The sequence below is a fragment of the Rhincodon typus genome, chromosome 16 (assembly GCF_021869965.1).
Source record: "Rhincodon typus isolate 14 chromosome 16, sRhiTyp1.1, whole genome shotgun sequence".
Taxonomy (NCBI): domain Eukaryota; kingdom Metazoa; phylum Chordata; class Chondrichthyes; order Orectolobiformes; family Rhincodontidae; genus Rhincodon; species Rhincodon typus.
Window position 1 is genome coordinate 24,928,993 of NC_063347.1, and position 18,388 is coordinate 24,947,380.

Below are 18,388 nucleotides of genomic sequence, written 5' to 3' on the forward strand. Positions count from 1 at the left end.
ATTTTGCTACTTCTTGGAAGGTTCTTTTGTGTGACACTACCCTAGTTAATTGTCTCACATTATTTGATGAGTTTCCAATAGCCTATTGATGAAGCAAATACACTAAAGGTGTGATAACACAGTGTGGAGCTGGAGGATCACAGCAGACCAGGCAGTATCAGAAGAGCAGGAAAGTTGACCTTTTGGGTCGGGACCCTTCTTCATCTTTTAAATTAATTTATAAGCTTTGCATGAACATCTTAGTGATGAGCTCCCATTTGCTGAGATCACTTAAAACACTTTTCATGAAAAGACCACTTAATAAATGTCTGACAGTGCTCCTATGGTTCTGAACCATCTACAGCAGAGGCAAGTTTTAACACACACAGCTCAAGCAAGTACACTGCTTACTTTGCACCCTCACAATACAGTACTAAAGTAAATAGTTCAAAAGCAGTGGATTTATTCTGCTTTACAAAATTTAGCAAATGCTGGGATTATTGCCAGAAGTCTGAAATTTCAATATTAGGAACAGGAAATGTTTCACAGTTGGGTGAAAGTGAACTTTTTTCTATGATGTTGGTTTAGCATTTCAGTATTAGATGCAAGCAAGTCACACGTGGCACTGCCTAGTACAATCTGTTGCAAAACGTAGCTTAGCATATAAATTTTATTCATAATATGCCAAATGTTAGTCAAATTCCTAATAAGTGAAGGATGCTTGAATGTTGACTGAAAATATATCAGATTCAAAGAAATTAGCTGCATCACAATAGATTGAAGTAGTTCAAATTCATGCACATTAAACTGGACATGTCATTTCATGAAAACATGTTTCCCTGATTTTAGCAAATAAAAACTTGACTCCAGGACAAATACTCTCAGCTTATGAATTATTTTAAAACATTAAATCTTCAGCACATTTCTTCATTAATATCCTATTGGTAACTTACTAGTTAATATGGGGTGAGTGACACATTCCAACAAGAAAGTATCAAGTAAAGGTATGTTCCAAGGACTGACACAATATAAACAATTTTAGCACGAGGCCTATACTCTGAAAATTATTCCAGTTTACTATGTTAACATACTACATTTTTAAATGCTTCTGAGATAATTTGAAACGACAAAGAAAATTAAAATGGGGATTAGCACAGTATTAATTACATTTTTTCCTTAAGGTATAAAACTGCAAGCAAGTTGTGAAAGTCCAAAAACTCAATTTTTGCACAATTTTCAACAGAAAGCTTGAATAAAGCACAACTTACTCCCAACTTCCCAGAAAAGTACAAGATAATCCAGTCGATCAATGGAAAAAGGAACAACCAATGGTTTATACTAAAAGAATAAAGATTTTTATTAAGCATTGTAAGTTGCATTCAATAGCCTTCCAGTATTACACCACACCATAATCCATCAGCAACCGAGCAAACCCAACAGTCGTTCATTCTTGCACAATCCATATGTAGGTAGAACTCCTTTCAACTTACAGAAAAGGTACTATGTAGCTGTTGCGGGCAGGGATTTGGTGGGGGTGGGGGGGGGGGGGGTGTTACATTTTATTTCTGTTCACTAATGTGTGATGAAGAGCATCAGGAAAATTATATGAAATAATAATAAAGTAAGGATTCTGATTCAAAGTACATCAGGTTTGAAACACTAACGAAAACAGCAGAATGATACAAGTTTACTTGCTTATACTAAACTCTTGATGGGAAAATTTTAAAACGAGCAATTTGCTGAATTGTCTGCTACGTAGGGGTAATTTTTTTGAAGATTGAAGCTTTTCAAGAATTTTGTAGAAAGATCACTTTGCTAATACAAATGCATAAAACAGCAACAGAGAACAATATGAATACAGTAGCGATGAGTACACCAGGGTTAACATTAATCATTCAGAGTGGCTAGATAACTTTTGTAGGTTTTTTAGAATAAATGCAACAGAGGTCAATAACCACAAAATTTAAGGTTAGAGCAAGATCAGTTAATGACTAAACATATTTTAACATCTTTTTATAGGACTATGACTAACTTTTAAAATTTGCAAATGGGCACAGTACTTGTAAGGATGGAAGAAAGAGGACGATAACATGCATAATATTAACTACACACTTCAAAAATTATGAACCATGCAGAAGTTTAGCCGAAGTAGTACTAATGTCTACATCTGATTCAAAAACCACTGATTTCATTGATTCACGGATGCATGGTAAGAGCTGTCATATTCACAAAACATATCAATTATATGGTGATGTTTAACTATTTTTAAAGGTCATCTGCATCTTCAATGAATGTTTTCAGTTGTTTTCTCGACATGTAATTTGCTTCTTACACATATTTGCTTTTTCTTAAAGATTGCCAAAACTGAAGCTGCGTATTACTTTCTAGAAACTTAAACATTGAATTATTTTATTTTATAAATCTTTTGCTGACATAACCACACCAAAACTAATGACATTGAAGTAGTAGAATTTTTTTTTTGTGGTTCTATGCCTTTTGCAGGCTTGTGAAATTTAAATCTTAAAATAAGCAACTGACACAACACATAAAATCAATTAAGATGGCAAAGTTATGGTGCCAAGTACTGTACTGTATTTTAACCTATGTATTGAAGACTGCCAAATTAAAGCCATATTTGCTTTACGTTCTGAAAAAGAAAATGTAAATTGTCATAACCAGTTTGAATGTCTTGTTATACCATTTCAAATGTGGGAGTCAAATGCTCTTCATTTCATTTGGTAGCATTCAACTGCAACTGGCTAGAAAAGATTGCTTGTTAAACAGCTGACATCAAAGAGGGATCCAAATTTCCAATGTCCTTATTTCTCTATGGAGAAGAAAATATTGTATGCAACTGTAGGCCTTCTTTTTCAAATATTCCTATTCTGTAACCTTCCAAACATCCTTCACCCCCTGAACAAAAAACAAAAAAATACAGATTACTCTTCCTTTTTCAAGACAGCAGTATCAAGATTTTCACCTCTATTGCAACTGCCATCTGTAGTTAGTGCATTTAAGTGAGGAGTTGTATTGCACATTTTAGAGTCATTATTCAAGGCACTTTCAGTTTGGTTGGAAGCCCTGATGTCTCCTTTGTTTCCATTTAGCTCGGAAACAGGTTTACTTTCATCTGAAACTCCATTTTCAGCAGGAGAGCTATCTGAAGAGTCTTCTGCAAGACCTGACTGAGATTTCTCATGTTCCTCTGAACCATGGTCTCCAGAATCTCCAGAAGCCTTCAATTCTTGAGCAATTTCTTCTGCTGAAGCAGCATAAGCTGGCTGACCCTGTCACATATAAAAAGGAACACTTCAATAAGCACACACTTTGAAACAAATACTTGCTGTTCAACAAGATATTCCAACCTAACAGATCAATAACCTTATGAGCCTAAGATGTAAATATATGACTAATAGTGTTCTATCGACCAATAAAATGTAATTCAACAGGACCTCATTGCTTTTGTAGTTATTAATTAACTCAGTCACAAATATTTCAAAGTGCTTGTGGATGCCAAGATCAGTATTTTGACTGCAAAAGTAGACCAAGATTAAAAATTTTATACAGCTTTCAATATCCAGAAGTGAGATTCATCCATTGTCATTCTGATTTTGGAAACGTTTTACTAGAAGGCCATCCAGTTCATTGGACCACTTCTGTCATTTAACTAAATCATGCCTCATCAGTAATCATTTCCCTTTGCTTTTCTTTGTTTCATTTTCCTTGATTCTCTCTCTATATTTCCTGATTTCTTTCCTATACAGTCAGCTCTAATTCTACTTTGCCCTCTTTTACTGGATTATCCACCAGAGGAAATACTATCTACCCTATCTAATCTATTTATCATTTTAAACAATTTATTTAGACCACTCAACCTTTTAAATGCATGGAAAGACGTCAGAAATTACCAATCTATCACACTTTAACCAATTAAAACCTGCAATATAACCCAAAGGCCAATGTGTAGCTTGATGCCCAGAACAGAAAACAATACTTCAAAGCTTTGCAATGACAGAAGCACCATACACTCACTTTTGTATTCCAGCCTCCTTGAGAAGAAGGCCAACACTCCACTGGCCTTGTCACACTCAAGCGTGACTTTTTTATGTAAATAGAAATCAATATTCCTTTGTTCTGTTATAATTTTCTCACCAATAAGAAAATACATTTGCCTTTTTCAGCTTCAAAGTGAATAATCTGATATTTCCCCAGACTTAACTCTTATCTACCAAATTTGACCACTCTATTAGGGAGGAAATATGCATGTTTAATAACTATCAAGTACAAATTGAGGTCCAACTCCACCTCCAATTTCCCCATTCCATCCTGGCCCTTGGCCCTTGCCCCTTGCAGGTGATTTAAATAGCATGTGGCCTATATTTTACACGACCTGGCCACTAATTTACAACAGGATGAATAGTAGTATATCATGGCAAGTATAACCCTTGTTCTGCTTCATTTGCAATACAGAAGTATCAACAAAATTTTACACATTAAGCCAATACTAAAGCAAACAAAAAAATCAATTTTAAATCCATATCTAAAAGAAGCGATTCTGTAAATTGCCTGATAGCTTACCCCCTGATTTCTGATATTCCAGACAGCAGCACTTTTAGTGTAGTACTTAGCTCCCCTACTGAAACGACTAGCAGCTGGGCTGGAGATGATTCCTCTTGCACGTCTTAAAAAGCAAAGAAAAATCAATTAATTTAACTATATGAACTTTCTTTTGAAAGAGCAGACTAATAACCACGGAACAGAATAAAAAGCACATTTTAAAATACTTGCTAAATAATTTGTCATTAGTTAAGGCTATTAAGTGCTATTTATTAGATCCAAACTTGACAAACCTGTACACATTACATTGTCAAACACTAGCAACTCTAGCAGTCCTTTGTAAAAGCAAATGATCCACTTTAGGTGCAATAGATTTCCTCTGAATTTTGTGATTATATATTCTTCATGGCTCTACATGGAGCTCAGAAATAAAGGATGACTCATTCCTCTGTTAAAGTTGTTCAGGCACTTATGACCTCAGATCACAAGGCAAATCTCCCACCCTACATCATAATAATGAAACAACAATCACTGCTGGGCAAAGTGTGGAGTTAGGATTAAAGTTATTCTTAACATTACCCCCGATATATTCTCACTGGCCTTGATCCATGTGCCCATTCAATCTCATCAGATTAGGCTTGCAGCTCATACAATTTCCATGAAATGGTACAAGCGTGTGGTTGAGTCTGGAATATTTGCATAGTCTTTGTCTTTGAAGTGAACAAGTGAGGTGACCACTGATAAAATGTTTCAACCTTTCCACACCCCAAGCCAAGGCCAGACAAGGCTGGATACTCCATTGATGAGGCCACCAGAGAATGGATCTAACAATGATAGCATTGCAAAATTGCAAATGCAGGCATTCATGTGTTTTTCTTTTACTACTCACCATACTTGGTTCATAAAAAGAATAATTTCTGTCACTTATTTCATCTAGGTCATAACCCTATATACCTTTGATTTAATGCAGTAATTTTATTCATTGCAGACTACCATCTTAGTCTGATATCACGTGTTTCACATAGCCTTTGTTCAATATCCTAGCTCCAAAAATCAGCCAGAATGGTGAAGTTGTTGATAAAAACATCTGAGGTATCAACTCAAATTTTGTTTGGGAGCTGTCAGGATTGTCTATATATTCAGTTGCGAGCAAAGCTCATAACTGTCCATTTAGACTTCAAGCCAGAGGGCAGCACGGTGGTACAGTGGTTAGCACTGCTGCCTCACAGCGCCAGGGATCCGGGTTCGATTCCACCCTCTGGCGACTGTATGTGTGGAGTTTGCACATTCTCCCCATGTCTGCGTGGGTTTCCTCCGGGTGCTCCGGTTTCCTCCCACAGTCCAAAGATGTGCAGGTTAGGTGGACTGGCCATGCTAAATTGCCCGTGGTGTTCAGGGAGGTGTAGATTAGGTGGGTTATGGGGGAGTGGGTCTGGGTGGGATGCTCCGAGGTTCGGTGTGGACTTGTTGGGCTGAAGGGCCTGTTTCCACACTGTAAGGATTCTACGATGTAGCTTATTGGGGGCAATATTCATCTTGATCTTGGTGGCAGTAAACTGGCAATGAAAAAGAATTTGGGAGAGTTTCTAGAACAACTCAGCTGACATTTCTGACTAGTGCTTTTATCATTAACTTAATATTCTATTACCTTTGAAATAAAAGCCAACATTCCAAATAGCTTCTTTATTATCTGAAACTGTATGCTGGCATAAATTATGTACCGTTGTTCTTTAGCTCACCGAGCTGGTTGTTCTGTGATGTGCAGACGTTTCATTACCATTCTAGGCAGCATCATCATTGTGACCTCTAATCGAAGTGGTTGTGTTCTGCTCCATTCTGAATTTATATGATCTTCTGGTGTGATGGGTCTTTCACCAATGGTTCTATTTTTTTTAGCAGCAGTCTGTATAAGGGATCTATTTCTATGTGTTTGTTAATGGAGTCCCATGTTGAGAACCAGACTTCCAGAAATTTGCTTGCATGTCTGTTGTTCGCTTGTCCCAGTCAAACTGATCGCCCTCATCATCTGCGTGTATCGAGACAAGTAAATATTGGTCATGTCTTTTTACTGCCAGCCGGTGTTCATGTATCCTGGTTGTCAGTTTCCTCAGCGTTTGTCCAAATGTAATGTTTATTGCACTCACTGTGTGGGATTCTATATATCACGTGAGTCCCGTTTACTGACGACCAGGATTCACAGACACCAGCTGGCAATAAAAGATACGACCAATATTCACTGTCTCGATACACACAGACAATGAGGCCAATCAGTTTGACTGGGACAAAGTGACTACACTGGGATAAGCAAACAACAGACATGCAAGGGAATTTCTGGAAGCCTGGTTCTCAACATGGGACTCCATATACAAACACGTAGAAATAGACCCCTTATACAGACTGCAGCTTAAAAAACAGAACTGGAAGTGACAAGACCCTCACACCAGGAGGATCATATAAATTCAGAATGGAACAGAACATCAAGGCTTTGATTAGAGGTCGCACTGATAATGTCGCCTAGAATGGTAACGAAACATCTGCACACCACAAAACAACTGGCTTGGCCAGCAAACGAACATGCATCCACAACCCGAGTTACAAATTTTCGCTAAGACCATAAATTACATACTATTTATGTACAAAGACTCCCAAGTCCCTCTTTGTTATAGCTTTCTACAGTCTTTCTCTATTTAAATAAGTTTCAGTTCGTCTATTCTGCTTGCCAAAACACGTAGCCTCATATTTTCCCACATTATATTCCACATGCCAAATTTTTGCACACACACTTAATTTGTCTAAATCCTTCAACAAACTATGTGCATCATCCTCACCACTTACCTTCCCTACATTTTTGCATCATCTGCAAACCTGGCTATAGTACATTCATTTTCCAAGTAATTATATTGTAAATAATTAGGGCTCCAGCAATGATCCCTGTTGCATTCCACTAGTTATAGGTTGTCATCTTGTAAATGCTCCCACCCCAACTGTCTTCCATTAGTTAGCCAAGCCTCTATGCATGCTAATATACCACCTCCAACACCATGGGCTCTTAACTTATTAAACAGCCTCATATGTAGAACCAATCAAACACTTTCTGAAAATCCACTCCACATATTACACTCACTGCTTCCCCTTTATCTATCCTGTTTGTCACCCTCTCAAAGAATTTTAATAAATTTGTTAGGCATGATTTCCCCTTTGTGAAGCCAAGCTCCACTTAATCATAAAACCAAAGAATTGCGGATGCTGGAAATCAGAAACAAAATCAGAAATTGCTGGAAAATCTCAGCATATCTGGCAGTATCTGTGGAGAGAAAGCACAGTTAACATTTTGGATCCAGTGGCCCTCCTTCAGAACTGCTCCACTTAATCATGTTATACAATTCTGAATGCTTTCCTATTACATCCTTTGTAATAGAATCTCGCATTTTCCCAACAACAGATGTTAAGCTACCTGGCTTTTAGTTAGGTGAGACTTTTTCTCCTTCCCTTTTAAGTAAAGGTGTTATATTGGCAATTTCCAATTATCTGCAACTTTTTCAGAATCAAAAGATTCCTGAAAGACTACTACAGTGTATCCACTATCTCTGCAACTACTACTTTTAATATATCAGGATGCATGCAATCAGACCCAGGGGACCTGATGATCTTGTGCTCCATTAATTTCCCTAGTACTTAATCTCTAGTGATAGTTACTATATTTATTTCCTCTCTTGTCCCTTGATTACAGTAAATCCTTGGGATCAGCCAAATCACAAATCATGAATTTGCCTATCTGCGCTAAACTATTAGTCACAACAAAATTCACCTTCCATTGGCAAAACATGCATATTCGCGATTCAACCTTTGTTTAAGCTTACTTTTAAACAAGCTTCGCACTCATAATTTTATCATTGCCAGGGGTTCTCAGGAACAGAACCCTCGTGGATACAGCGGAATGACTTTATTTGATATATTGTGGAATGTTGGCTTCTACTGTGAAGACTGATGCAAAGTATTTATTCAACTCTGCCATTTCCTGGTTCCCCATTTTCTCCCCAGTCTCATTCTCTAAGGAGCCAATGGTCACTTTGGGGTCTTTTTTTTTCCCCAAATTAAATTTGAAGAAAGTCTGGCTATCCAACTTAATATTATTTGCAAGATTACCCTTAAAGTTTATCTTCTCCTTTATTACCTTTTTGGTAATCTCTTGTTGGTGTTTAAAACTTTCTCGATCCTCTGGTTTATGACTAACCTTTGCCACATTTTATGCTTTTTCTTTCAATTTGATGCTATCTTTAACTTCCCTAACTATGAATGTTTTATACTCTCTCAAGAATTCTACTTTCTCACTGGGGTATATCTTTGCTGAGCCAAGAACTATTTTCTTAAACATCTACTACTGTTACTCAACTGTCTTTGCTGCTAAACTCCTTTTCTGGTCTACTTCAGCTAGCTCTGTCAACACTCACTTTTTCAGCCTTTATGTGAAGACCAATTGTACATGGCATTGGAAAGTTGATGTGAATGTAACTATAAAACAATGACCTCCAAAAGAGAAATTTTAAAAGGGGATGCAAAATGCGAATATTTTCTAGCTGGCTTTAATAGACTATTATCTTTCTTTCTACATTGAAACACATCTACAAATATTTCTAATATGCCTAGCTGGAGCAAATGTTCATGAATGCCTTTGCAGGTGGAATACTGAAGTTTTACGAAACAACTAGCAGAGTAAAACTAAAATAGTGCCTGCTGTCTTCATCCTAATCCTTAGTGTTACAAAGGACTAATAATTTGCACAAACCCATAAAACTTCAGTATCTCTCAAAAGGCAGCTTTACAATTTAATTCATCAATATTTTCATCACAATTATCCAAGACGACTTAATTTAAAATCCTAATCCTAATAATGAACAGGAGCCAATTACAGTCATTGTGGCCCTCTCTGTAGCTTATATTTAGGTATATACCAAAAGGGGAAGAACAGACAATATGGGTTTTCTGGCAATCACCAGTACACACCATCAGTTAGATGATGTGCTTAAAGAGAGAAGATGTAAACATGCTATGTGATATGATTGGATAATATAGTCATATTTACAAATCTGGAATGTAGAGTATGTGAAGACTGTTGAATAGTATAAGAGTTGTACAGCGCGGAAACAGACCTTTCAGTCCAACCTATCCAAGCCGGTCAGATATCCTAAACTAATCTAGTCACATTTGCCAGCATTTGGCCCATATCCCTCTATTCACGTATCCATCCAGATTCCTTTTAAATGTTGTAATTGCACCCACCTCTACCACTTCCCCTGGCAGCTTGTTCCATACATGCACCACTCTGCATGAAATAGTTGCAGCTCGGGTCCCTGTCACCTTAAACTGATGCCCTTTAGTTTTGGACTCCTCTACCCTGGAGGAAAGGCCTCGGCTATTCACTTTATCGATGCGTCTCATGACTTATAAACCTCTGAGGTTATAATCTCAGCCTATGACGCTCCAGAGAGAACAGCCCAGCCTATACAGCCTCTCCCTATAGCTCAAACCCTCCAATCCTAGCAATATCCTTGTAAATCTTTTCTGAACCCTTTCAAGTTTAACAATATCTTTCCTATAGCAGGGAGATGAGAACTGAGTGCAGTATCCTAAAAGTGGCCTAACCAATATCCTGTACAGCCGCAACATGACATCCCAACTCCTATACTCAAATGCACTGACCAATGAAGGCAAACGTGCCAAACATCATTTTCACTGTCAAGGAACAATACAACTGCACCCCTAATTCTCTTTGTTCAGCAACACTCCCCAGGGCTCCATCAGTCCTGCCCTGATCTGCCTTACCAAAATGCAACACCTCACATTTATCTAAATTATCTCCCTCTGCCACTCCTCGGCCCACAGGCCCATCTGATTAAGTCCTGTGGTAGTCAGAAACCTTTATCACTGTACTGTACACCACCCATTTTGGTGTCATCTGCAAACTTATTAACCATACCTCCTATATTCACATCCAAATCATTTATATAAATGACAAAAAGCAACGGAACCAGCACTTCCTCTTGCAGCACACCACTGGTCACAGGACTCGGAAGTCTCAGTCTATGTTTGGAAAGTTAAAATCCCCCTACCATTATCATTTGGGGCGGCACAGTGGCTCACTGGTTAGCACTGCTGCCTCACAGCGCCAGCAACCTGGGTTCGATTCCACCCTCGGGCGACTGTCTGTGTGGAGTTTGCACATTCTCCCTGTGTGCGTGGGTTTCTTCCGGGTGCTCCAGTTTCCTCCCATAGTCCAAAGATGTGCAGGTTAGGTAAATTGTCCATGCTAAATTGCCCATATTGTTCAGGGATGTGTAGATTAGGTCAGTTACAGGGGAATGGGTCTGGGTGGGATGGTCTGAGGTTCAGTGTGGACTTGTTGGGCCGAAGGGCCTGTTTCTACACCGTAGGGATTCTATGATTCTACGATTACAACCCTATTATTCTTACAGACATCCGAGATCTCCTTACATATTTATTTTTCAACTTTCTGCTGAGTGTTTTGGCGGGGGTGGGGGCGCTATAATACCATCCCATTCCTATTTCTTAGTTCCACCCATATAACCTCACTGGATGTTCTCCTAGGAACATCCTCCCTAAGTACATCTGTAATGTCATCTTTAACCAAAAATGCCATTCCCTCACCTTTCTTGCCTCCCTTTCAATCTTTCCTATAGCATCTATACCCAGGAACATTAAGGTGCCAGTCCTGCTCCTCCCTGAGCTGCATCTCCACAATTGTTCTGATATCCCAATTCCAACCCATCTGCGTCGCCTGTCAGGCCTCTTGCATTGAAATAAATGCAGTTTAAATTTTCAGTCTTACCTCATTCTCTGTCTTGCTCTTGCCTGCCGTGATTCAACTTGCTCCTCTTTTCTACTGTACCAGCCTCAGACTTTTCTCATTATCTCTATAGGTCCCCGTTTACTAATTTAAAGCCTCCCGAGTAGCACTAGCAAATCTCCCCGGCATGATATTGGTCCCCTTCCAATTCAGGCGCAACCCTTCCTTCTTATACAGGTCATGTCTACCCCAGAAGAGATCTCAATGATCGAAAAATGTGAATCCCTGCCCCTTGCACCAGTGTCTCAGCCACGCATTCATCTGCCCTATCCTCCTAATTCTACTCTCACGAGCACGTGGCACTGGCTGTAATCCAGATATTACTATCCTCGAGGATCTACTTCTTCACCTCATGCTTAATTTCCTATATTCTCTTTGCAGAACCTTGTCCCTTTTTCTTCCTAGGTCCACGGTATGAATGTGTACCATGTCCTTCCGCTGGACCCGCTCCCCTTTGAGAATATTCTGCAGCCACTCTAAGGCATTCTTGACCCTGGTAGCAAGGAGACAACACACCATTCTGATGTTTCACTGCCGGCTGCAGAAAGGCCTGCCTGTGACCCTGACTACAGAGTCCCCTATCACTAATAATCGCTTGGAACCTGGCATATCCCTCACTGTGGTGGAGCCCGTCTTGGTAACAGAAACCTGGCTGTCAGTGCCACATTCCCCTGAGAGGCCGATCAGCCTCAACATTATCGAAAACAGCATACTTTTTTGAGATGGGGATAGCCACAGAAGACTCCTGCACTACTTCTCTTATGGTAACCCATCTACCTGACTGTATCTGTGTTTTTATACCTTCCTGAAACTGCCATCCATCACACCTCCTGACTTCTGTAAATTCCTCATTGCATCTAACTGCCACTAACAACCGATCCATGCGATCTGCTAGGATTCAGATCCAAACACATTTCCTGTAGACATAATCGCCAGGAACATTGAAAGTCTTCCCAATCTCCCACATCCAACAGGAAGAGCACATTACTTTACCTAAGCCATCTCTGCACCTTAAACTATCTATAGACCCTGAACATACCCATTCACAAAACACTTTTCTCAAAACCTGTGATAGCAGTCTTACTGCTCAAAAACACTGCTCTAGGATAACTTAATACCTATCTTTTATATTAAAAAGTCAATCAAGAGTCAGATCTCAGTAAAACAAAAATAGACCCTGACACTGCTCACTATTATAGATTTACAAAAAAAATTTATAAATTTTAAGTCTTAAAATCAAACACTGAGCTGAAATATGCATGAGTACATATGTAACCTTTTGACTGGAAATTATCTATAGAAATAATCCGTTGGTGTCTTGTTATCTGTAAAAGTAGTATAAAACTGTCTTTTGTCATAAATTTTGAATTATATGCCACCTTTTGACATGTCCATCTCCCAGGCATGCATGAATAAATGTTTAAAGAAAGAAACCAGAGACTCATTTGGTCTCAGGGCCTTATTTTCAGCAGAACAACGTCCACTGACCATATAAAAATACTCACCAAAATACTCAGAGATAGTAAGAACTGCCAATGCTCCCCCCACCTCACTGACCAATCCCCATCTTTGCCTACCTGCGCTCACCTATCACCATCCCACCTGCTTTCCCCAGTCCCACTGCTCCTCTCTCTCTTTATTTCTGAGCTCCCTTTCCCCTTCCCCATTTCTGAAGAAGGGCCCGACCTGAAACATCAACTTTCCTGCTCCTCTCATGCTGCCTGGCCTGCTGTGTTCCTCAAGCTCCACACTGTGTCATCACCAAATCACTGTCTGCTTTCACAGAGGTTCAGGCTGATCCTGTATGTGATGCCACTAAAAGGGTGATTTTGATGTTTTATTCCCTCTTAGACCAGACAAGACTCAGCTTTCTAAGTTCAAATGTTTATTCATGCATGTGTGGGAGATGTGCGCATCAGTGAGACACGAAAGAGCCAACCTGCTTTTCTGGTGACAATACCCAAAGATTATTCCTTATTCCCTTAATACAATGGTTTGTAAAATTATAAATTTCCATATTTAGAAACACCCACAAAGGAAAACATTCCTTTTCAGGTAACGAATGACTCATGACTGCTTGACAGGGTGATGGAAGCAGTCTCCCTCGCAGCCTTCAAGATGGTATTAGATAAATGCTGATGGAGAAAAAAATGGCAGGGAGAGGGGGAAACAGCCAGGAGACTGGGGATACTGAATAGTTTTTCAAAAGAGCTGGCACAAAATTGATGGGCCGAATAGCTTCCTTTTGTACCATACTATATCATGATTGTACATGAAAAATAACCTGGATGTAAGCATAATCAAGGTTTTGTTTAATATACTGAAACAGAATCCAATTTAGACCGCTAAAATGTGATTCCTCTGCCGGGACAGATTTGGTAATGGCACGTCCTATAAAAAGCTTTGTTAATTCATTACAGCAGACATGAGATTGGGACAATAGCATCAGGAACACATTGTCTTGGAAGAGTGGAACAGGTTCATGCCATTGAATTGTACTTTTGTTCACAAGTAATGTTGGGGAGGAAAACTTAATGGACATACGTCAAAAAGGTTGACATATGACAACTACTATGTGCAGAATTTTTACAAGTACCAAGCTCTTAGCAAAATCTTCCATGCACCAAAAAATTGCAAATACCTCTGATTTTCCATCCATTGACACTAATGAGTAGATAATTGCAGACTCTGTAAAGATAGTTTGTGTGGTCCTGTGCACAGTATGGAACTTAAAAGTAAGTTCACTTTGCCATTTCCAAAGTTAAATTAGTAATTTCTTCAGTTTCAAGACTTTAACTTTGGATAACATTGTTTTCATTATTTTTGCTATTTAAAAAACTTCCTAAGTCATTAGAAATTGACAATGAACGATGTTTAATTAATTTCTCAAAAACATTTTCTATTGAGCAACATGTTTGATAATTATGCTTTCAGCAAGAATGACAAGCATACTTGTCAATGCAACTGGAAGCCTAAGACAAATATTTCTTCTTGGGCAAAATGAAAGACTTGAGCCTTTTTCTTAAGACACATGACTAATACAGAGAAATGACAAGATTGAAAATAGAATAACACTTTGTTTTTGTGCGTCTCAAGACTTTTAAACGAATCTTTAGCATGGCAAATGTAAAGAATAAGTAAGTTAATCCAAAACTTCAATGTTTATTATCGAGATCCAGATCAAAGAAAATAATTAATGATTAAAGTTCATACGCAAAATGTAACTTTGAAATTTTCAAATAAACCAATGACAATTAAGAAAAATACTTTTGTTACTTTTATACACTATGTTGTACTGTTCCGCTAAAAAGTTATCACTACATGCATTGAGAAATAGCAAGAACTGCAGATGCTGGAATCAGAGACACCATGTGGAGCTGGAGGAACACAGCAGGTCAGGCCTTGCCCAGTGGAATGGACACTTAAGCTGCATTTAACAGAACCTTTCTACATGTGTTTTTGGCAGGGGGCGGATGGGATGACAGCAGAATATAAAATATATCAGGCAAAATCCAACCTTCCTACTCACCCCTGAACTGACTTTCCATGCTATATTTAGTTAAATAATTAAAGGGTCTATTAGGCTTGTTAGCAAGCCTCTTTAGCAGAATACAGATGTAAGGGGTCTTGTGGCACATAAGAATATTACCAATGTTAGAGCCAGGAGACTGAGTTAAAGTCCTATCTGCTACAGAGGTGTGTCATAACACATCTGAACAGGTTCATTTATAATATCTATATTGCTGGTGGCCACAATATGGCTAGCATGGGCAGGTGGATGTGATTGGGCAGACAACCTTTGGGAGTTAGACAAACAGGGGGCTAGAAGAATACAGCAAGCCAGGCAGCATCTGGAGGAAAGGAGAAGTCAACATTTCGGGTATTATTCTTCTTCAGGATTGGACGTGGGGGTATGGGGAGCTGCAGATAAAGGAGGGGGTGGAAGGGGAAGGGTGGGAATAGGTGGACACCAGTGCAACCTGGTTGGTTGATGGGAGGGATGCATCCGGTTGGTGGCTAGAAGGGAGGGTCAACAGGTGGAATGGAAAGGAGGTGGGAGGGCTGGAAAGGGGGCCAGGGGATGGGTGGGAAGGTGATTTGAAATTAGGGAACTCAACGCTGAGTCCTCCGGGCTGTAGGGTGCCCAGGCAGAAGATAAGGTGTTGTTCCTCAAATTTGTGTTGTGACTTGCTGCGACACTGAAGGCGGCTGAGGATGGACAAGGAGCGGGAGTGGAGGCAGGGAGTTGAAATGGGCAGTGACCAGGAGATTAAGCTGGTCGTTACTGGCCAGGCGAAGATGCTTGACGGTCAATTAGTCTACGTTTGGTCTCATCGATGTAGAGAAGACCACATCTGGAGCACCGGATGCAGCAGACTAAGTTGGAGGAGATGCAGGTGAAGCCATGTCTCACTTGGAGGGACTGTTTAGGGCTCTGGATGGAGGTGAGGAAGGTGTTGTGTGGGCAGGTGTTGCATCTTTTACAGTTACAGGGGAAGGTACGGGGTGGGGAATGATGGAGTGGAGTGGTTGGTGGGGACTGTGGCGCGAACTAAGGAGTGGCAACGGGAATGGTCCTTGTGGAAGGCAGAGGGGTGGCGAGTGGAAGATATTCTGGGAGGTGGGGTCTAATTGAAGTAGGCAGAAGTGTTTGAGGATGATACGTTGGATGCGGAGGCTGGTGGGGTGGAAAGTGAGAATAAGGGGGACCCTATCTTTATTATATTTGGGGGAGGGGTTTAGTTTAGACCTGTGGTGTGGGGAATGGAAGAGGTGCAGCGGTGGGCTAGCCGAATGACACGGGGGGAAAAGAATGTTGTTTGAAAAAGGAGAACATCTGGATGCTTGGGAGTGGAACGTCTTCTCGCCAGAGCAGATGCGACTGAGACGGAGGAATTGGGAAAATGGGATGGGATTTTTGCAGGATACAAGGTGGGAGGAGGTGTAGTCTAGGTAGCTATGGGAGTCTGTGTGTTTATAGTAAATGTCAGTCCATAAACTATCGCCAGAAATGGAAATGGAGAGGTCAAGAAAGGGGAGGGAGGTGTTTGAGATAAATCAAGTGAATTTGAGGGCAGGGTGGAAGTTGTTAGTGAACGTGATGAACTGGTCCAGTTCAGCCTGGGTTCAGGATGCAGCACCGATGCAGTCATCAACGTAACGGAGCAAGAGTTAGGGAACAGTATCAGTGTACATGCTGAAGAGGGACTGTTGTTCTGTTTGCATCAGGTGCAGCCCCCATAAAAGATATCACCTCAGAACTCCCTTTCTCTCACACCCTCTGCCCTCTAAAACCCGGCCCACTCTCACTCCTCCCTGCGTTGTAAGATCTCTCTCTGCTATGAAACTACAGGACAGCATTCTGAAGCAGCCACTAATGTTCTTTGTGCTCCCTCTTGCAGTTCACTACAGAGCTTTGATGCTGCTGGCATTGCTAGAGCTGTTGGGACAATCAGATTGGCAAGCAGTTCTCAAGGGTGGGACTGCCACCTGTTCAACCAATTTAACTCTCTCCTAAGCTATGATGATTGTGGGTTGCGCCATCTTTTGGTGTCAGCTAATGCCTGACTTTCCTTCCACAGACCATTCATTGTTAAATGCAATATTTCTACATTTCCTTTCAATACTTTAAGTCAGATTTGGCCGATTTATCTCTGTTGGGTATGGAGCATAGCTATTTTCTTAGGATAAAGATCCTGTACCCTTTACACTTTTTAAGCAGCATTCTCAGAGTCTGTTTGGATTGCAACCAAATGAAACAGATTTTACAATCAAGTGGCATTGTATTGAGATAGGAGTGATGTTAATCTGCATCCCATCTAACTTTCTGCATCTCACTGAAAGTAGACATTGGAAATCTTCAATATTATAAAATACAAGGACAACAGTCAACAACTGGCAGCACCTCCACACAGGGGAATGCTCCCTTTTTGGGGCTATCATGGAAAACTAGGTGGTACAGGCTTAAAAACAGTGCGCCGCTGACATACAATCAGTGCTCATTCCAAGGGCTGTTTTGGTCTCAGGATCAAATTAATGACCTGTGACTATAATTTTGGATGAATTCAAGGATAGTCAGGTGAGCTTCTCCAGTCTGGAAAGAGAGATGTTCATCATTGTTGTACGGGGAAATTCATTCAGAATTTCTTTGTTTTTACTTCTGAGATTCTATGAAATGTTTAATATTATAAGTTCAAATGTCAAACAACTTAAGATATATTTAGGGTGTGCTATTACATATTTTGTAACCAACATACCCCCTAGCTGGTCCTCCAACAGAAACAACCTGCAGGGGAAAGGCAGTTCTGCCACGTCCACGCTTGCTTCCTGCCCACTGGCCTACGACTGTCCCTGCAATCTCCAATTTACCTCCTTGAGAGGGCATTGGCTGGACACCTGCAAATTCAAAAGAAATAATTAACACCACTCGGCGTTTTTCAGTAAATCAAAATGAGGATGAATCATATAATACTATATCGACAAACCTCAGCTAAGCATTTTAGTGCATTTATCAACATGAAGGTAAGAAACTCTCTGGAGGTAAAAGAATAGAAAATTAATGTCTGTACTAAATGTTTACCTACAAATTGAACTCTTACCTTAAACATATGAACATGTTTAAATATATTTTCACAGACTATAAGAGAACATCATACTGATCCTTGAATAGTTACTAATGCACTTAGAATGACTCACCCCCAATGACCGTAACCGAGAAAATATTGACATGTAGTTAACTATCAAAAAGCAGTTAAAATATGGAAATATTAAATAGAATAATTATATACAATTTTTGTCAAAGCAAGTGAAATAAACTTTTTTTGGAATGGGCGAACTATTGTGCTGAAAATTAGAATGAGAGAATAGAATGCTTTTTTCATTTTCGCACATGGACAGGTTGTGTCAGGTCAAGGGGGTGGGAGGGAGGGGGGGGGGGGCCGGGGGGGGGGAGGTGGGATGGTGATAGGTGGGTGCAGTGGAAGGGTG

General features: G+C 39.9%; 1 protein-coding gene and 1 long non-coding RNA gene across 4 annotated transcripts in view; one reads left to right on the forward strand and one right to left on the reverse strand.

Moving 5' to 3' along the window:
* The window catches only part of LOC109923248, a 114,134-nt gene that overhangs the window by 40,146 nt on the left and 55,600 nt on the right, over nucleotides 1–18,388 (forward strand). Inside the window, exon 5 of the long non-coding RNA XR_007263846.1 lies at nucleotides 1,161–2,188. This is a non-coding gene — a long non-coding RNA (uncharacterized LOC109923248). The remainder of the gene's footprint in view (nucleotides 1–1,160; nucleotides 2,189–18,388) is intronic.
* The window catches only part of LOC109936989 (constitutive coactivator of PPAR-gamma-like protein 1 homolog), a 119,558-nt gene continuing 102,481 nt past the window's right edge, over nucleotides 1,312–18,388 (reverse strand). For all 3 annotated transcript variants that reach the window (XM_048606180.1, XM_048606178.1, XM_048606177.1), the window contains 3 exons: nucleotides 17,659–17,797; nucleotides 4,558–4,660; nucleotides 1,312–3,266 (listed from right to left, as the gene is read on the reverse strand). In XM_048606180.1, coding sequence (XP_048462137.1) covers nucleotides 2,919–3,266; nucleotides 4,558–4,660; nucleotides 17,659–17,797 — 590 coding nt within the window. In that variant the 3' untranslated portion in view covers nucleotides 1,312–2,918. The remainder of the gene's footprint in view (nucleotides 3,267–4,557; nucleotides 4,661–17,658; nucleotides 17,798–18,388) is intronic.